Here is a 22733-nt window from a genome sequence, read left to right on the forward strand (position 1 = left end):
GTAAAATCATGCTTTCCTACTAAATAAATAGTGATTTCTATTTTATGAAGTTTTAGTGTTTGAAAATATGCTTATCTGAAATGGAGAGCCATTGCAAGAAGGCCAGGTAAGGGGGGAAAGGTGAGGGTTGATTCTGTAAATAATCTTCTAATTAGAAATGCATGGCAATTTGTTGATATTTCACTTGGGTGAACATTCCAGTAGTAGCAGTCCTGTCTGTTTTTTCCCTGAAACTGGATTAGTAAATTGGTCTATCTGCTTTAGCTGTATGACTTCTGCTTTCTCTCACTTTTCATCTCTACTGTCATCCTTTTTATTTCTTGTTTGCTGCTGACTGGTGGTCCCAATTATGTTATCATGCATATGCCTTCTTTATTGTTTTGTACTCATAATGGGACAGCTCTGTCCACCATATTTAAATAGTCATTTTCATGACCCTAGACAGTGCTGCAGTTTCCCTCCTGTGCATAAAACACACTGAAAAAAATCTTGACCTTTTTTTTTTAAAACATGAGCAGTTGGCTCCGAACTATATAAATACACAATTAAATCAGTGAGTATACAATGATGCTAGGAGTTATCAAAAATAAAAAGCATGGTCTTTTTTCTAGTAAAAAACTTCATATCCTGCCATCCAAAACATTCCATCTAATGAGACTTTGACACATGATCCCCGTTATTCATACATTCTGAATTCCACCTTCCCAGAACTAAAAAGCATCTTCAAACCCTTAAATAATGTACTGAAGGAAATGTGATTTTAAAGTGATGTTCTCAACATTTTACCTTCACAATTAGAGACAAATCAAAAAAAAAAAAAAAAGAAAGAAAAAACTTCATCCACCCCACAAATTAGGGACATTTTAATAAACTGATACTATTAACTTAGAAAGTTTACAGAAAAAGAGAACGTGAATTGATATTTTTTTTCTGAACTAATAGAAAATAGTCACTGCTATGATTAAAAATGTTTGCTGAGAGCAATCTATAATGTTTTCTCAAAAATATCTAATTTTAGATAACAAAGGACAAAAATTAGGGATATTCTTGAAGATTAGAGACAGCTGGAAGATATGTTCCACAGCCTGGTCATTTATGACATCATGACCTCAAAACATAAGATCGCCTTCTATGGAAGAATATTAGGGTTAGAAATTAAACAGTAAATGGGGACTGCTAGTTATCTAGATGCTAAAAGTAGTAAAATTATGTGCATGTTCACTGCAGACAGGAAAACACAAATAAGCACAATGGAAGCAGAGTTTCAACTTTGCAAAAAATATATAGTGTTAAAGAAAGAAAAATATTGTTTTAATCACTGGTCTCCCAGCAAAAATAAGCTATTTACATCTTATTTTTAAAGAACACAGTGGTAGTCACTTTATTTTATTTTATTACATCTTAGCTGTCCTGATACTGTAGGCCACTTAAAACTAAGCAATCACTCACTGCAACAGACTGAATGTATTGGATTCTGCGTGTTTTTATAGAACAGACTGCACTTTTTATTTTTGCAGCTATATAGAGCACTGTGCAGTCAGAAAACTGGGCAGCATGTTTCTTTTAGTGGGACCATTCCTTTTACTGAGGGATGGCCTGAAATTAGATGAGGAATGTGGAACACAGGACTGAAGTTAAAAGTATCAGGACACTTTTTTTTTTTATTAACTGTGGATTTAAACATTGTTTTGATTATTTATTTATTGTAGATCTAATGTCAGCAGATTATAGTTTCGTTCTAGGTTGCATTGAGATGAAACCTTTAATTAGTTGAACATTCTACATATACTATAAGTCTCCAGATGTTTTTAGCAGCTCCTTGCAAGGACAGACTATGTGTTTGGTGTCACAAGGTTGCTATAGTAACAGCCTAAACCTCATTGACATATGAATATATTGCTATGACTTGTATACTATTTTTGCATTGTACACAGTGAGCTGTGTGAATATGAGCTGGGTACTTCTCCAGCAGTAAGCCCAGCAGGGAGTCCAATTATATCACTTCTGCTATATGAGCCATGGAAGGTGAAGAACACAGGGACCAGACGAATCCAGAGCTGATATAAGATACATGTTGTGACAGACATTTCAGCATAGTAGTATGACTCAAGTATATTTAAAACAGATGTTCTGCTTCAAGTGTTGGTTTGGTTCCTCCATGGCATTGACTATTATTCTATCTTAGGTAATCTGGGGTCTAATTATGGCTTTATCACTGTATGACTTCAAGTCTGAGCACTTATCCACAAGGGAGAAATTGAGATGCACTGCAGACTTAAGGGAAATGGGAACTCGTAGGTCAGCCCTGGCAATCCCTTGGGCTTACACACACACACACACACACACACACACACACACACACACACACTCATATATGCATGCACGTACATACACTCACACGTACGCATATGCACATACACACACATGTATGCATATGCACATACACACAAATACAAACACACACACACACACATATACATGTATGCACATACACTCACACATATGCATATGCACATACACACAAGCATACACACACACAAGCAAATGCATTCACAGACACACACACACACACACACACACACACACACACACACAAACACACAACACACACACACACTCACACGAGACTTTGAATGCAATGAATGAGTAGAACAGTACTTAAGTGTAAGAAACATGCCCTAATGCAATCATATACTGCAGAGGACAGTCCTAGTCATTTCACACAGTACAATCATATATACTGTAATCTCACAACAACAGAAAGTTATAAAATCAGAAGTCCTCAAAAATGTGAGAAGCAAGTCTGAAATGTTAGGTGCAGTGGGGGGAATTACCAGTACGCACCTTACACTGGCTCATTCTCCAAGTGCATTCATAGTTAAATCTTTCTACAGAAAACTTAAATGAAGCATTAGGAGTACAACATCTAAAAAATAACATTAGTACTGATATTAAGTAAATATGAATGCTCTAAATACTGGGAGATGGACAAGTGGTTTCTACAAAACTGTGCAATGAGGAATAGATCCATGGTAAAATATTTTCATGTCTTACCATGTCAGGACCACAAGCAGTACCTTCAGCAGCTGGCATAAATTTGGTTTCACATTTTCGGCCAACTCGATGACACCAAAGTGCTTTGCAAACATCCTACAACAAAACAGAAACCACAAAACTGTTAATACTGCAGTCATTTATACAATTAATTGTAAGACAAGCTGTAGCTGGGAATAATCCTATGTCCTGCATTCACTTACATGACAAAGATGAAACCTATAGTAAATGCAAAAAAAAGCAAACTGACCAAAAGGAAGTCCTGTTTGATTTAAATCATTTTCCCAATCATTGCATAAATGAAGAGAGAAACAACTCTCCTTTATAGGCTATTGATTTCAGTCTGTCTACTCAGTTTGCTTCTGGTTCACTAATCGCACTTGTAACCTGAAATGATACAGAATGACAATCTTAGTATATATTTAACTTTTCTAAAGTACAGAGAATTAGATAAAGTTTGCATCTCATGCTCCAGAAAAGACAAACTAGGACTTAACAATAACTGCAAACCATCTGCAGAGCATCTTATAGCAGGTTCTATCATTAACCTTTTGTCCACACAGAGCTGAGCCAATTAGCATCAGTCATTCTAATTAGATTGACACATGAATGAAATCACACTTTCACTGTCCATCCCTTGAGTATTACTTCTTTGTCACAGGAAGGAAAAAACAGAAAAATGAAATGGAAAGTACACATAATATTTACTGAAGTGCATACCATGATCAAAACGCTGTAAAGGAGGAAGTCATTCTCATAATGGCATCTTTAAAAGATATCCTAATACAATATGTTCCTACATTTTACATAATGATGCCTTTTACAGTGTATTTCAAATTAGCAGGTCAAAAATGTTTATTTTTTTTCCTTACTGAAATTGATAACCAGGTGGGTATGTTGATCTGAAGACCTTTTTTTTTTCAGCCACAATCAGGGCTTCCAAGAAGCAGTACAGAAAATGACAGAAAAATACAGGATATTATTGAAATCAAATAGATTAAAAAACATGCAATCTGAGCTTTTAGAAGGGCGGTTTCAATTTTACAGAAAAAATAAAGCAAAAGAGGCATGGCTTAGTGGGAACATATTGAGAAGAAGACGACTAATGAAAGTAATATTAAGTTATGACATTAACATTTTGAACACTGTCCTTGACAGTGATTTCAGGAGCGGATGAAATTATTTATAATGTGTACGTTTATTTAAAACATAAGTAGCAGTCACTGCATTGCAACAAAAAGTCTACAGAAATTCTAAAATCTTTGAAATTAACCAACACTTACTACAACAGAAAGTCAAAAGTAGGTATACAACCTTTAAGATTAACAAAATTCCTAAAACAATTCCATGCAATGGTTTCTCAACTGATGAAGGCGAGAAGCTAGAAATGATGGAAACCCAAAACAATGACAGTATTTTAATGGGAGAGTGCTACACTAAAGTCTGCCCTGCATGGATAAGTTACATGCTGCAGGATTTTAGCATTTATTTGGCCTTGATGCTAACAGGACTAGACAAGGAAACAGATGTTGTTAGTGCATATGAATTAAAGTTTGAAGTACAAACATCAAAACACCATCCGGCTATAAAAATACAAGATTCACTTGTGCCTGAGAGCCACTGCTGATGTAGCAAAACATTAACTATTGAGCCTCAAGGTACAGAAAAAAAAAATGAATATGCAGAATTGAAAGTGAGAAGCTGAAGATTGTCCTGCATCTTATGAAAGTGTCCTTATTAAGAAATGTGCTGTGTACTTCAAAAGAAGCACCAAGACCCTTAAGGCAAGCAGAAATAAAATAGCACCATAGGTACCACCTGCAGATGAGTCAATAAGAGGATTGAAACATATAAAGGGAGTCATAGAGGACTGCTGACACATAAAATTGTATATGGTGATTGTGAGTAAAGACAAGAATATCCACCTGGGCTGTCCTTTTTTTTGTGCAGCTAACTTCTACAACGCCTACCCCAGTCAACCACTTGAAGTCAACTATGCCTGTTCAGTTTATCCACTGCTATTTCTGAGTAAAATTACTTTCCAATGTATAGATTCCCAGCTTGAATGCCTCTTTGGATCCCAGCTGTAGTATCTTCCATTTTTCTGTATTATACTTAAGCTAGTACTTACCATCCAGTGTGGTTATCTCATTATAACCCTTAGAAGGTTCAAATGAGATTCCCAATGCCCCACCTATTAGTATCTTCCACAAACAAGAATATTGTGTCAGTAATGTCAAAATGTCTTGTGCAAAAATTCAGAGCAGTAGTGGGCCTATGACTGACCCTTGTAGGGCCACACTCACCACTTCGGTTTTGATAAAGGCCCCTTACCACCTGTTTTTGCTTCCTGACATGCTGCCACTCTTTCTCTTAGCTTCACCAATTCCTTTGTCATTGGCCTGTCAGTGTCATGAGAGCCAAAGGTCTTACATAAGTTCAGTCATACCAAGTACATGGGGTTCTTTAAACGTACCACAGAGCCCTTGTACCAGCAACAAGTAGGTAGTCTTAACAAATTTATTTATCACAAACGTTTTCGCCGCACAAAGGTGCAGCTTCCTCAGAGAAAACAAATTAACAATGAGGTAAAAGTGCACGCCCCTTTTATACAAAGCAAAAGGGAAATGACAACATGGTAAGGTGAAACTCATTGTAGTAATTGGTAAACAAGTAGAAGCCTTCACAAGAACAACTTATTCCTCAAAGAGAAAATGCAAACATTAATTCATGTTAGTAATAAGCATTTCAAAGTGTGGAATGTTACCAAAGAAATAAACATAAAATTTAAAATGACATATTTAAAATTCTTAAAATATGTGAAAGAAATCATAACGTTAAAGTAAAAATCAACATAAAGTCATTCAAATAGCAACTCATAAAAAAGTAAGTATAATATGCAGTAATGGATTAAATCTTAGTAAAAAAGTAATGGTAATCCATTATAAGTATGAACCATAATGAGCAACTGTGTACCTTAAAGGTATTATTGTATAACCAACAATAATAACTAAAATCTAGGCAATATTTAACATGAGAGGTGCTACAACAAAGGCACGTCACATGAAGTCAGAAACAAAATGAAGGTAGGGCAGACCTACACTATAAGGGACAGGAAGTTTTTAATCCAAGCTCCACTCAACTGTGAAAGTAGATCAGTTGTATACTTGGCTCTTTGTGATTGCTGTCCCTCATTTTATCTGGGAAAGACTGATCGCAGACTTAGGGACCGTGTCTATGAGCATATGTATGCAATTAAGAAAAACTCTGACGTTAACGCTTTGGCTAAACACATTGCCAACCACCCTGGGCACTCTTTCTCGTTTATGGCCATAGATCAAGTGACTAATAACATCCGGGGAGGCCCAATAACTCTACTCTTAGAAGTACGTGAACTGGAGTGGCAACTGCGTTTAGACGCATTTTGCTACCCGGGTTTAAATGAAAACTGTAACATCTCAGCAGTACTCAAATTGAGGAGCTATTTAAGGTAGTACCCCCTTTGTAGATATTCCTTACTTTCTTATGCATACATAAAGAATTTTTTTAAAATATACAAAATTTTTTTTAAAATATACAACATTTTTTTGTTTCTGACTTCATGTGACGTGCCTTTGTTGTAGCACCTCTCATGTTAAATATTGCCTAGATTTTAGTTATTATTGTTGGTTATACAATAATACCTTTAAGGTACACAGTTGCTCATTATGGTTCATACTTATAATGGATTACCATTACTTTTCTACTAAGATTTAATCCATTACTGCATATTATACTTACTTTTTTATGAGTTGCTATTTGAATGACTTTTTATGTTGAATTTTTACTTTAACGTTATGATTTCTTTCACATATTTTAAGAATTTTAAATATGTCATTTTAAATTTTATGTTTATTTCTTTGGTAACATTCCACACTTTGAAATGCTTATTACTAACATGAATTAATGTTTGCATTTTCTCTTTGAGGAATAAGTTGTTCTTGTGAAGGCTTTTACTTGTTTACCAATTACTACAATGAGTTTCACCTTACCATGTTGTCATTTCCCTTTTGCTTTGTATAAAAGGGGCGTGCACTTTTACCTCATTGTTAATTTGTTTTCTCTGAGGAAGCTGCACCTTTGTGCGGCGAAAACGTTTGTGATAAATAAATTCGTTAAGACTACCTACTTGTTGTTGCTGGTACAAGGGCTCTGTGGTACGTTTTTGGATTCCAGTTGTTCTTGTCTTTTGCATTTACATGGGGTTCTTTGTCAAGATGCAGTGTAGCTTAGCCATCAAGCTGAATTAAGTTGTACTGACATGACTTATGTAAAACATGCCAATTACATTCCTTTAGGAGATTTAGGAAACCAACTACACTTTGCCTCAGTATCTTCTGAATCACTTTTCCTTCTAGTGATGAGAAAATTATTGGTCTGTAACTGCATGAATTACTTTCTGAGCCCCGTTTGCAAACTTGTATCACTTTATAATCTTTTAAAAATGAGAGAACCCTGCTGCCAAGCAACCAGCAAGAAAGCTCCATGATGGTATCTTCAAGCACACTTGCCAAGTTCTTTATGATCCTAAGATGTATACTGTCAAGGTCTTGGGCCTTTTCTGAAATTTCTTTAACCTCTTTGATAGCTTAAATTGTGCTTTCCATTGCTTCCACCCTCCCACTTTGTCAATGCCTCCGTCTCTTGTTAGGTCTGTTGCAAACATATTAAGAATTTCTGCTTTTTAAAAATCCTCATTGCTCACCCAATCTCTGAGAAGAATCACCTATGAACCTACATAAACATGTCTTCTCCTGTTTGATTTCTACTATTAAATTTCTTTTCATTTATGCCCTGGCATTTCTTACCACCTTTGATGTCCTTCTTTTTTGTATTGCCCTGTATTCCTGTTTACCCTCTTCTGCCTTCCTTGTCAGCATTTGGAATGTACTTTCCCTTGCTTTGACTATCTCTTTTGCTTCCCTGATGAATCACACTAGTTTCTTTGTTTTACTCGTCTTGCTCTCTCTCTCTCTCTCTCTGCATTGTCCCTTGTAAATGACTGCCTATAAACTTTAACTTTCATCAACAGCTTTTGTTCCTTTAATATCCATCTCATTCTCTGTCACTGAGTCTGTTTGTCTGTCTGTCATCCTGTCTCTCCATTTCCTCATTCCTCCCCTATAAAGTTCTCCCAGTCACTAGTAATCTGCCTTCATAAAGTCCCATGCACTGGTAATACTCATCTGTCCACCTTCATCTTCTCCCATTGTAAACCATACAGTAACACAGGCATTACTGACAAGGCTGTACTTACAGAAATGTATGTCTCTAATCTTTCATTCTTAGTAAGTTCAATATCTACAATTCTCTATGACCTCATGCCATTATGCACTAGATAAATAAATCCCACCCTATTTTGTACTTCAACAAGTACATTTTCCCTCACAGATTTAGATGCATGAAAACTCCAGCCTTCTTCTTAAAAAATGGTATCTTCCACAAGAACAACCCTTTTTTCATGCCCCCTACCTTTCGTTCTACTCCTTATCTTTTCATTGTGTCTGCTCATCAAAATATTTCCTCCAATAACCAGATTCTCTCTTCCTTCTACTCTGACTGCCTGTGAACTGTTTATCCTTGATGTCCTTACTTCCTCCCTGCTACCTCTTCTGTTTCTGTGACTTCAATGTCTTATCTCATGCAGACTCCCACTATAAGTCCTGCCTGAAGTGGCTGATATCCTGGGGCCTCTTGTGACAGCCACTTTTACCTCCTCCCCAGGGTTTCAGTTACTCACTCACTATGTTAACTTCAGTGATCCTGTTTACATCTGTGCCTCTTCCTAATTATAACTCTGGCATTGTTTATCATAACTCCTTCCTGCTTGCTCTTAATGTCCTGATTCCTTCCTCTCAAACTGCATTCTTGTGCTGCCCAATGTTCGCCTTACCTCTTTGTCCTCTCTCAACATTGACTCCTATCCATGTTTGACTTTTTCTGCCCCATCTGCCCCATTTTAAAGAAATAATCAAATCGATACACTTTCTAAATCTGAGCCTTCCACTTTTGTTCATTGCCTGAGCCAGAAGTTAAAGCCCTTCTTCTAACCTACTGGGATACAATGGTAAAGAATATTGTCAGCTCCTCTGAAAACTCTCACTTGTGCCCAAAGTCTTGACATGTCCAAAACATTTCGCTGGTAATTTTCTTTGTTTTCTACCAGGTTCTTTTTATCAAATCATTGTTGCCCAGGTGCATTACTAGAAAATGAACCTCCTGCCTTCTGTGAGAAGCTTTCTCCCTTCCAAGTCTGTCCTATTCAGTCTTTAGGCTCGTATAATTCTCACTGTAATCTGAAAATCTAATTCTCTTTTACCTGTTTCACTCATTTTTTGTTTGCTTCAGTGATTTTTCTCCCTGCTACCTTACTGACCATTAGATTCCACAATCTTCACATATGAGGGCAACCCTTCACACAGACAGCTATCAGACTTTTTAATAAAAAGGTAACAGACAAGCTTTCAGAATAAATTTCCCTCTTTTGGATTATTAATAAGTTCACTCTGAAATGTCTTCTGTCTGTTATTTTACTGAAGCCTGAACATTGACCAATAAAGTCTTGGGACTAATGTCTTTGGCCGGATTCCTCATATGTTCATAGGTGATTACTAGGCTAATGGCCTGCTCATGCTTCCCAAATGTATCTGACAGGTTTTGATACCCTAGGGTTATTTTTAGGGTATATGTAGGCTTAGGCAAGGGCATCAAGCATTTACAGCCTACCTCTGTCTAATAGACCCATAGGCAGCAGACTGCGGGCACATTTCCAATCCCCCATCCACAAGTTCAAGTTACACTTGAATTGGGTTAGGAAAGAACTCCACTTCACATGGATGGAAAGCCTCTTCCAGAGAAGGTGTAATCTCTGAGACACATGTATGTATCCCTAACATGTCCTATTTATGTTGCAGATGAGGTTTAGGTCTCTAGGTCAGGAATTCTGATGCTATTTGTTTTGCAGATGTGCAACAGATCCATCAGAGTGGGATCAGATAACGTTTCTTGTAGGTCAGACATAGATCGTCACTCAGTAGTGTGTAGGAGATTGATTATAATAAATGGGCTTGCAGATAGTCCATGTAAAACATGATATTTATACCCTGTATTCTTTTCATGAGGAACCTCTAAAGCTGCTCCAGATGTTACATATGCCTGTTCAGGTAACTAATGAATGAGTCATACTATTCAATGATTATTCTGATAAGGTCAGAGTACAAAGAACAATGGCATCCTTACACTTAGGTCACCTATCATCATTTACAAGTTTCATAACACAGAATGATCTCATGATGGATTGGATCCAGTGACTGAAGGTTTCCTATTTCTTTGTTTGTCATCTCCATGATAACTCTTTCCATGGCTTTCCATAGGAGACTATTCAGACTTATGGTTTTGCAGCTACCTGTGTCAGTAGAAGGCTCACTCTTGTGCAGAAGGATGACAACTGCAGTTCTCCATTCACTAACAATAAAGCATGCATGCCCTTAATTAAAACAGTGATTCTAGTGGGCCTAATAGGTCATGTTTCATACTATTAAAGAGACATCCTGGGATATTATCAGGGCCCTTTGGTGTAGTGTTCTTGGCCTTGAAGAGTGCACTGAGGACCTATTCCATAATGATAGCTGGGAGAGTTAATGATGGGTATCTGGGAAGGGGTAAAATTAGATCTAAATTTGTCAGTCAGTATATTTTCTATATCTTCTGTCTTAGTATAGGTGACCACATTTAAAATTAGTTTGGCACACTGTTGAGTATTGCCTTTAAGGGTACAGACATAGATGAAGAATGCCATGTGACTGTCCCTGCCTAAGAGGGTATTTTGTATCTCAGATTTTGCTTTGTAGACTTCAGTAGTCATCTGAGCTGCTATTTACATTTTATGAGTGAGTTTTTACATTACTGGGCATTGCATTTCCTAATTTTTCCAAGTTGTTCTTCCATTTGCTATACAACCTATTAATGCTGGGATTCCACCAGGCTAGCTTGTTTTTTGAGTTTGTCCTGTGCTTACTCAGGGTAGGTATAGCTGTCTCTCTTCAGCCAATAAAATAATTTTACAGGGCTTTTGTGAATAATGCAACCTAGGCACCACTGTTGTCAGGGTTTGGGGATGGTTTAAAATGTTGCTAGGGTGTCACTGAATAGTAAAACATTTGCCTAAGAATAATTCCTAAAGTTCCCTTGTTTTATTTTTATTTCAAAGGAGACAGCTTTATGGACTGACATGATGAGTGTGGACATTACAATGAATGGGTGCAATGTTACCCCCTTGTGAGGACCAGGTCAAGGATATGAGCACATCAAGTCTGCATATTGACGAACTGGTTCAAGGTGTTTATGTTTACAAAATCCAGCGACCTCTGGGCTTGCATGTTTAGGGTCATGTACGATTCCCAGTTTATAGTGGGCTATTTAAAGTCACCTTTGAATATGGTGACAGGTTGAATGTGAAGTGTCTCCAGTATATTTAAGTATATGTTTTGAGTTTTCTGAGTTGCACAGGGGGCCCTATAGCTTGCAAGGTACTTTTATATGACTTTGCTAATGGCAATTTGGATGTGGAAAAGCTCAAGCAAGTCATGATGTTTGATAAGCTTTGAGGCGTACTTGTTTTTGATCTAAGGTGAGACACCATCACCTTTTGTCCTTTTCTGTGCAAAGATTGTCCTTAATCATTATAGCCCTGCACTGCCAGGGTGCTTCCTGTGACTTTTAAACCATGACTCAATAACTGTACCAATGTCTATATTCTCCAGGATGAGGAGAACTTGTAGGGAGTAGAGTTTTGCCTTTAGATTCCTGGCATTAAGCAACAACACCTTTAGATTTTCTTGGGCTGGTTTTGCTATGTCAGATGGTTTATCAGGTTGGCAATGCCTAAAATAGGCACTATGACTGCAGATGAGGTTTTCTCCAATATTCAAAACTCACACAGGAACAGGTGCAAACCTTCCCAAGCAAGGTAGGGATGTCTGTGAACCATATCCCCCAAAGCTGGCAAATATTGTAACCCCTTTGAATGACACCAAAAGCTAGGCTACTTATTAAAATCTTATCTTCTGTTTGTATTGTGGCATCATCCCTGGAGAAGGTAGAATGCTCCTGAGTGCTAGAGTATTTTTAAATCTTATTGTAAATATGTGAATATTTTCACATCTAGGTCATGTCTTGTCACTATGATTTAATTATACCTTTAATGTTATGTTACTGTTGTAACTATGTATGTAACCCAGGCTGAGCCTGGAAATAACCAAATGTGATAAATGTGCTTACCCAATAAAAATAAATAAATACATAAATAAAGTTAACTGCCAGTGAAACAAGCCTCCTGGTATCTATGTGTTCATAGGAATATATGCTATCTACATTATATGGGGGATTTATTCTACATTTACTGTTTTCTGACCTGCAGCAACCCTCTTTTTATGATCTAAAAATGAGGAAAATACATTTCAGTCTAACTTCCCAGCACAAGAAAACGAAGGAAGGAAAACAAGTTTGAAATAGTAATGAGAAATACATTTTCTTGGTCATTATGATAGGTTCTTTATGCATCTTAAATTATCCCTATTCCCTAGCTTAGTATCACAGAATTACTCTAATGAAGGCTGCAACCTTCTTAACTTCAGTTCAAATCAAACTTCCTTTGATAAGATGGTCCATCCTCTATACTTTACTATTAGATGAGATGGTTTCAAAATTCATATCAACATTTCTGGATATTCTTAGCAGCATAACTCTTCCTAGAAAAACTAGAGTTAAATCTCAACAAACACCTTCGATATTGCACTACAGCAGTAGCTTAATGCACAAAAGGGATGGCTGAAAGAACAATCCCTGTCCTCCTTTAAACCTATAAACAAGTACAAAACACAAGTTACTGAAGAAAAGAAAAAGCACTATCTCATCCCACAATAAAGAAGAAAGTAACCACGCAAAGTTCTGGAACACCATAAACAAAATCCTACACACTGGTATATCCATCATTCCCAACTCTTGCCTTGACAGCTCACCTTAGAAATGTCTCTTAAATTCCAGTCTCAGTTCATTGACTCTAACTACCCTTACCCCAAACTGACAAAAATCCAGCCCTATACCACTACATACTCCCTTCTCTAAGAAAACTATTTTCACTTTGAAATCTGTTCCCATCTCCTACATAAAATCCCTACTATGTACCGTAAACCCTGTTCATCCCCAGCTGACAATCTTCCAGTTGAATACCTAAAACTAGCTACACCCACTATTGCTTACCCAGTCTCCATCTTAATCAATAGATTTATTCAAGAATCGCTTGTCCCATCTCTCTGTAAACAATTGCTATCATCCCACTTTACAAAGCAGGTAACTCCACTGATACTACTAACTACAAAACTATTGCAATCATGTCTCCCCTCTCAAAGATATTAGAGAAATGCATCCATAAACAACTACTAGAATATCTACTCCATAAAAATCTTTTAACTCCCACCTAACATGATCCAAACCACGGCACAACTCCTCTAATATCTTTCTTATACACAATCACAATCATTAAAGCTAGATATAATAATAACTTAGCATCTACCTTCTTTTTGAATCTCTCCAAAGCCTTTGATACATTATCTCACTCCAAATGTCTCTCTAAAATGTCTGGTCTTGGACATTTCAGTACTACTCAACTAGTTTTCCAGCTACTTTACTAATCATCAACAATCTGTTAAGTGGCTCTCCACTTTCACTCCTTTTCTCACAGTTAATATCAGAGTCCCCCAAGGCACCATACCTGGACCTTCTTTTTCAACTTTATTAACAGTATGTATTCATTCTTCCTTCAGTTGAAACTCATACAATACGCAGATGATGCCACTATCATCCATGCTTCATATAATCTACCCCATCTTTAATCCATCACTCAAAAAGTCTTTAACTCAATCAAAAACCAACTCAGTGAAAACCATTTCTCCTAACCACTCCCCCCCCCCAAAAAAAAAACAAATTACTTCTGTTTCTCCTAAAAGCTCAAGCTCACCTTAAGACATCCCTCTCAATGAAATTTCTTAACAATACTTCTATAGAAGTTGTATCACATACTGAGTGATTGTGTGTGTGTGTGTGTGTGTGTGTGTGTGTGTGTGTGTGTGTGTGTGTGTGTGTGTGTGTGCGTGTGTGTGTGAGAGAGTCTGTAACGGGTTGTATATGAATGCTTACAGTAAGTACAGAGTGCATGAGTTTATGCATATTTATGGTCATGTGTGTTTGATCACTAAATGACATCAGCTGTGGCTGGTATGATTGGGGAGATTGTGGCTGCAGAGTGTGCAGGTACTAGATTTGAATATGTGTGTGTATGTATGATACTGTGCATCTCTGCACGACTGTGCATTAAGTGTCAGAGTGCTTCTCCAGTGTGCATAACTGTGTTTACAAGTGTGGTCTATGCTATTGCACAGGGTAGCTGTGTAGAGCAGAAATCGATTTAACCTGCCCTGTCTCGTAGCCTCCAGATAAAGACAAATATGGCAGTTGTCTTTCCATGTTTATGTGTATGTGTCTCACATGCACACACACATATGCAAAACACACACACAAATAAATCATTCTAACTGCTCTTGGCACTGTAGTTCTTTTCATTATTTATTTTTTCCACCCACTTTCGATATGCACAGCTTTTTAACAGCCTTATTTAGTGAAAGGAAGAGAAATAATATGTCCTAGTAACTGCTGTTGAAGTTACTTTCATTAACTGAGAATTATTTTTATTTATTATTATTATTTTTCTTATTATGTTTGCTAACCATATCATTCCTGTAACATTATCAAGCATAACCAAGATGCTGGTCATTCCTTTTTTTATCCATATTTCATGGCATTTTGTTATACTGCCATGGAGCAGCAGTCTTGCTTTTAATGGGCTTAACAAGTATTGGAAAATATGCAATCCCCAATGGGGGATCATTTAATGTTCCTCCCCTCATCTGATATATTTTCATATTTGAAGACTTGAAACCTCCTGAAGGCAAGCAGGTGGTCATGAAACATCTTGAAATAATGTAGTATATTTCAAAGTTTATTCAAAATATGTCAGCTATAAACTGGTATTAAGCACATTAATAGAACATGATATGAAATGGTAATGAAGTATAAAACAACAATAGAGTTTTGAAATTAAACAGGAAGTGAAGCATTCACAGTAAAGTATTTTGGCATAAACAAGTAACTCCCATAAGTAGACTGCAGTTATGAAATGATGCAGATATTCTGGAAGAAGGCAAATGAGTTGTTTATGGATTAAGAGCCTTTATGGAAGGCCAAAGAAAAGTTAATTCATGAGAAAAATAGTTTTAGTATATGGTTGTAAAAAGTTCTGTCAATAATCCAGTGCAAAGTACATTTGAGAAATCACTATACAAATCAACAGTAAAATTTCAAAGAATGTTGTTGGGACTATAGAAGCCTGAATTAGATGTAAAGTCTAAACATTAATAATGTGCATATTGCAGATATGTGGAATAATTCATTTTTACCATAGGAAAAAAGAAACTGGATTATGGAGGAACAAGAAGTTAAAATAGTCCACTACTCCCCATTAAAAAGAGACTTAAATGGTTTTAGCACTATACTGACAGTGGTGGAGAGATGAGCATGCTCAAAATGTGACAATTAAAGGCTGGTCAGAATACATATCTGTTGTGAGGAAAGAAATACAAACATACATTTAAGCCAGAGACAAAATCAGCTGATTCAAAATAACCCAAGGAAAGCAATGTTGGCAACAATACATGAAACACTTTGGAACTGTGAAATGTAAAGACAGAGTTTATGATGTGTTGTAATCACTAGGAATGTCAATGCAAATAAAATAAAACCCGGGAATGAACAACATGCAGTGTATTCATAACAATCATCAGAGAGGTGATTTGTTATTATTTCTGGGAGGACCATGACGTAAAGCAAAAAATATTGTTTTTGAGTTTCATGACTGCATAAACTTGATGTAGATAGTTACTTCAGGTTTCCTGAGATTGTGAAGTTGGACAGTTCAAATCATGGTGTGATTACTACACTTAAAGCAGATTCATTAACACCTACATTAAGGGTACATTAAGTGTACATGATCTTTATTCACGAACATCCCTACCACATGTTTTGTGTTTTCTAGTCACTCAGAAAGATTATACTGTGTAGTCTACACTTTGTGGTAACCTTTATAAATTACCCTAGATATGTAAGGCTGCAAAAAAAATCAGTAGGGAAACTAAAATTAGAAGAAAGAAGGTGTGAGTTGTGCTTGTGTTGTCTGTTCACTTTGAATGGTGTACGCTTAGTGTAGGCTTTAATGAATCCCAGGAGCAGCATTCCTGATGTGGTACCAAGTGGAAGTATTTTACCAACTCAGTCACTAACAGGTTACAGATTTCATAGCAGCCACCTAACGTTTCGTACTTCAGTCTAAACACTAAGTTAAAAGGGACAGAAAGACAGGCAGCTAAGGCAAAAATATTATTACGATCAAAGTGCAAGATGGACTAAAAATAAAGCAAAGGGTCTAGTCATGAAGAAGAAACAAGAAGCGATCTTGAAGAAGTGTGTTACCCATATGATTTGCTATTTGTTGTAAAGATAGAAAGTTTGTTCAAAACTAAAATGTCTCAGAATGACTGTTAAACAGAGATTGTGTTTATGATGGCTCCAGCAAGAGTTAGTTACAAAAACGATCCAGGTGAAATCCAAAGAGATGTCCAAAGATGGATTTCCAGAATCAACAGGTGGTGGGCAGAAGTAGTGTTCTTTGAACAAATCTGGATAGAATGACTGAAGGAAACTTACTTGCAGCACTTTCTATTAAATTGCCAGTCAGAAGCACAGACTATTGACTTTTCCAAAAATACTGCTTTTTGTAACAATACATTGTTGTGGCTTTTGAGTTTTTGAAGCAATCCCCAGAAATGCAGGAAATGAAAGAAAAGACCATCACAGCTTGGTTTGTTGACAGACTGCATAGCACAAATTATCATGGGAAGCAGCACCGGGCAAGGTGTTGGTGATTCCAACACACAGATAGCATGATTATGCAATGATCAAAATAGCGTAGTAGGCAGCACATGCTAAGATGTGCATTATGAAATGGAAATGAGGAAGCACATGCAAATGAGATATATGCAAATGAAGTGCCCAAAATGATGGACCCATTCAAAAATGTATACGATAGGTACACTGTGTGGCAACACATACCCATTGCAAATCGTGTAATTCCATGCTAGAAATAGTAGCAGTAGCACAGCAACATTTTTTGGGAGCCGCTGTCAGTGCCAGTAACACTGAGCATTACATGTCCCCATAACAGCAGAGGAGGTAAAGATAATGCCTACTAGGTCACAGTCTAACAGAATGTAAACCAGTTCCATGCTGACAGGCATTCTGTATTGGATCTAGTCAAGTATGTCACCCACTAGCAGAATTGTGGGAAATGCATAATTTACCTATTCCTGTGCATACTAAGGTATGTTTTGCATAAAATATCATATCTACAGAGATGTTCCTCAGAACATGTTAGAGATATCACAGGAATCAGCTTCATGAATACTGAAAAGTGTTTCTCAATACAATGGTACACCATGTGAAGGAGCATATATAATGCCTCAGTTCTCTGGGATGGTGGAGGATAGAACATTACAATGAGAGTTTTTTATAATATACCCCACTTTCCTTGAAGTCCTGGGAACTATAGGTTGTATACATGTTGCTATCAAGACCCAAATGGAACAGAGGGCTTACTACACATTGACAAGAAAGGTTTCCACACCTGAGCTGTCAGTTGGTCAGTAATCCTTGGGATAATTGTGATAATTTGCCTGAGTACCACCCAGGCATTTCACATGATTCATACATTTCACACATCTGACCTATACCAAAGGTGCATGCAAGATAGATAGGTATATATACATTGATACTACACAAGACAGATAGGTATATACACATCGATACTACACAAGACAGATAGGTATATACACATCAATACTACACAATACAGATAGGTATATACACATCGATACTACACAAGATAGGTATATACACATCGATACTACACAAGATAGGTATATACAAATCAATACTACACAAGATAGGTATATACACATCAATACTACACAAGATAGATAGGTATATACACATCGATACTACACAAGACAGATAGGTATATACACATCAATACTACACAAGATAGATAGGTATGTACACATCAATACTACACAAGATAGATAGGTATGTACACATCAATACTACACAAGATAGATAGGTATATACACATCGATACTACACAAGATAGGTATATACACATCAATACTACACAAGATAGATAGGTATATACACATCGATACTACACAAGATAGAAAGGTATATACACATCGATACTACACAAGATAGGTATATACACATTGACACTGCAAAAGATAGATAGGTATATACACATCAATACTACACAAGACAGGTATATACACATCAATACTACATAAGACAGGTATATACACATCGATACTACACAAGATAGATAGGTATATACACATTGATACTACACAAGATAGATAGGTATATACACATTGATACTACAAAAGAATGATAGGTATATACACATTGATACTACACAAGATAGATAGGTATATACACATCAATACTACACAAGATAGATAGGTATATACACATCGATACTACACAAGATAGACAGGTATATACACATCAATACTACACTAGATAGATAGGTATATACACATTGATACTACAAAAGATAGATAGGTATATACACATTGATACTATACAAAATAGATAGGTATATACACATCAATACTACAAAAGATAGATAAGTATATACACATCAATACTACACAAGACAGGTATACACACATCGATACTACACAAGATAGGTATATACACGTCAATACTACACAAGATAGATAGGTATATACACACATCAATACTACACAAGATAGATAGGTATATACACATCGATACTACACAAGCAGGGGGCAGGTCATGTATAACATTTAGTGTGTTTCAGGTTATGATGGATATGCTGTAGATTCATGGTCTGATAAGCAACCCTTACACTATACATGCCTATAATACAGCCCATGTGGAAACCCAAAATACAGTGGAATGTGTATGTGAACTACTGAAACAATGTGTCCAATGTCTAGACACCTCAGGGAGGGGCACTGCAATACTCCAGATTTACATAACAAGATCTTTGCTATACTAAGTGGAACTGCATAAACCACTACTTTTTTTCTTCCTTTTTTTTTTTTTTTACTTCTCCAGTACCCTCCTTGATGGCTTATCTAGCTGTATCCAACTTGCCCATTAGTTCCAGGATGATGGCATTTGGGCAGTCTCAGGCTAGGCAAGAACCCCATAGCCCACTAATTCCTGTCCAGGAATCCGAATCAGTGTTTCATTCTCCAGTGAGTTGGGGATAGGAAGCAAGCCAGCTTGGTGGCCCTAGAGAGTGGTATACTCTCTCCCACTGGGAAGCACCACTGGTCCCACTTAACAGCACCTCTGAGCTTTTTGATCACCATCAAGAAGGCCGGTGCCTAGATACCCAAATCCCCCTCTGTTACATAGCTTAAATGCACTTGATAGCGTGGGTTCAGGCACAAAGTACAATAGATGAACATCTCATGTTCCTGCTAGATGTTACCCATCTGACATGCCACAATCCCCCTGCCACAACCCTGACACCCCACTCCAATGGGTGAGCCAGCAGCAGCAATCACTCCTATCATTCCCTGCCAACCGCAACAGACACCAAAGCCACTAACTGAAATATGTTAACCTGCACCCTTGTAAGGGCTTTATCCTTCTACGTCATAGAGCTGGCTGTGCACAACCAGCTCTTTAAAATCCAGCCCCATGACACAGAAAAAGGCTTGATGCAGATATCACAATAAGGAAACACATATGTCAGAATGCTACAGACAAAAGGGGAAACATCCCTTAAATAATTAAAGATGTGATAACTGCTGATGTAAATATAATTAAAAAGCTCATGGTCTACATGCCAGATAACATGCCTGGTCTTTTCTTGTGCAAAAACAAGGTATTCCTAACTAAAACACTGTCAGTTGTGTAAAACAAAATTTAATGCACAGATATGTCCAAAATATATGCAAATAAATTGTGGTGGTAACTATTTACAATATCAGAGGAAGGCCATATCAGATCCAAGCAATTTTAGACTTACACCTAGCAACAAGCCCAGCATTCCATACAAAATCATGGGGTTGGACATGAAAATTATCAAAAAAACAAGATGGGGAGCTAATTCTGTAGGATATAGAGCAATAAAAGAATAATAAGGGAAGATATTTTTTTTTATCAAATTTCTTTTTATTAAATATTTGTTCACAAAATATGCAGAAAAAGATAACAAGACATATACATGTGGTACAGTTGATGTTACATAGTGCATACCATAAGCATGTAATAATAGTTATTGCCCACTTTACTCATTAACATTCAAATTGGGTAGAATTACCATTTGTGTAACTATGAGGATATGGCTATATTATAAGTTAGTCCAAGAGCTTCTATCATATAGCAGTTCTCTTGTACATTATTTTACAACTGAGAGCAATATTAGAGGTAAATAACCTATATAATGATAACAATCTACTAAACCTTCTATACATATATATAAATATGTCACCTTAATTATTGTGGTTACTAATCTCAACAAAGTGATGTGTTTACTATCCTTATATAATTAGTATTTAACATACTGTTTATGACAGAATATCAATTAATGCTTTGCAGTACCTTTGATACTAGGTTTGCTTCTTCTATCTTTTTGTATAAAGCTTCTTGGCTAATATATGTTTTTTCGCCATGCTTTTGTATTCTGTCCAGGTCAGTCTTTTTGCTATGTAAGCTTTTAATAGGGTGCATAGTGTTATTATAATGTGCTTAGAGAAATTATTATTATTGCATTTGTATATATGCAGTATAGCTGTTTCCCATGACAACATGAATTTTGAATACCCTGATTTCTCTAAAAGGAATCTAAGTGAGCACCATAGTTTATAAACTGTTTTGCAGCTCCAAAAGATGTGGAGGATATCTGCCCCTTTGTTAGGACAGAATAAGCAATAGGGTGACTTGGATGGGTTGAATTTGTTAAGGTGGACAGGTGTATGGTAGGCATTGTTGAAGATCATGATCTGTGTGTATACTTTTTGTACAGTGTCATAGTATTTCTAATAGCTGATTCCCTTTGATTGTCTGTTATGGTGTTATCTTTTCTTTTCCAAAACTTTAAAAAGAGAATAGTACTTTGATATTTAACATTTCTTATTAATTTATATGTATTTGATAGCATTTTCTTTTTACTTAAGAGCAATTTTAGAACTTGTTGAGCTAACTTGACATCTTACTCAACTACATTGATATATTTGGTTATAGTACTACTAGGTATAAGATTTGTTTAATTATCAGTTTATATTTATTGCTAGCTTTAAGTAGTTTCATGATATTTTCCATTGCAAGGTTTTTTAATTGGTAAAAATCCCAAACTGTATAATTTTTTATTAAAGGGAATTTATCTAGATTTACCATAGTGTTTGCTAGTTTTATATCTGGGTTGTTATGTATTGGTTGCAAAAGCATAATTGTGTCTTTTAAATTTACTGATATCAGTAGCTTCTTGAAAATTTCACAGTTGTTTATTAAAATTGGGAGAATTTTTATTGTCTTAAGAGTGTCTTGTTTTAAGAAGTGAATCATTTTTGGAATAACTTTATAAGTTATAATATCCCGGTGAAATAATTTAATCCATAATGGGTACCATTCATTTCCTATTGGGTCATGATTTGCTATTTGCATGATGTGACTTGTATTGATAATTTCTTAGTACAATTGAAAATTGGGAAGGCCTAGGCCTCCTTTTTCTTTTGTGGTTATTAGCTTATTATAGCTAATTCTTGTACTTTTTGGGTACCATATGAACTTTGCCAGTCAAACTTTTATCTTGTTGAAGAAGGAAACTGGAATTTTCATGAAAATGGCATTCAGATGGTATAAAATCTTAGGCAATGTGTTCATTTTTATAATTGAAGCTTTTGATAAGGTAGATATAGTTCAAACTTTTCCCACTTACTAATGTTACCAACTATATTTGACCAAGTTTTACCTATATTATTATTGAACATATCTGCTTGTGTATGGCTAAAATTTATACCTAAATACTTCAAGGTATATTGCACTTTAACATTTGCCCCTGGAAAGTAAAATTCCTTATGTCCCAGTGGGTTAATTGAATAAATGATTGACTTCTTAGGATTAATTTCATAGTTGGATACCATGGAAAACTTATCTATGGACGATAGGATTTTATTTAAATCAGTACTGGGATACTGAAAGTAAATATTGAGATCATCTGACACAGCTGTGTATTTTATTTGAGTGTTTGATACAGAAATAAGATGATGGTATGCTCTCTGGGTAATTTGCAGTAGTAATGTTTCTATATAGAAATTAAACAGGTTAGGTGAGAGTGGGCATCCCTGTCTGGTTCCATTAACTATTTGTAGTGGGTTAGAAGTTTTCTTATTAATATAAAGAGCTGTAGTTGCTTTAGTATATAATGTTTTAATCATTTTTAT

The 22733-nt window shown here is 36.1% G+C and overlaps 1 protein-coding gene across 1 annotated transcript in view; it reads right to left on the reverse strand.

Moving 5' to 3' along the window:
- Positions 1 to 22733, reverse strand: part of ADAMTS16 (ADAM metallopeptidase with thrombospondin type 1 motif 16) — a 1625291-nt gene that overhangs the window by 1010985 nt on the left and 591573 nt on the right. The window contains exon 11 of the mRNA XM_044065078.1: positions 3055 to 3150. Coding sequence (XP_043921013.1) covers positions 3055 to 3150 — 96 coding nt within the window. The remainder of the gene's footprint in view (positions 1 to 3054; positions 3151 to 22733) is intronic.

Source organism: Protopterus annectens, chromosome 3.part0 (genome assembly GCF_019279795.1).
Source record: "Protopterus annectens isolate FY-2018-M chromosome 3.part0, PAN1.0, whole genome shotgun sequence".
Lineage (NCBI taxonomy): Eukaryota > Metazoa > Chordata > Ceratodontiformes > Protopteridae > Protopterus > Protopterus annectens.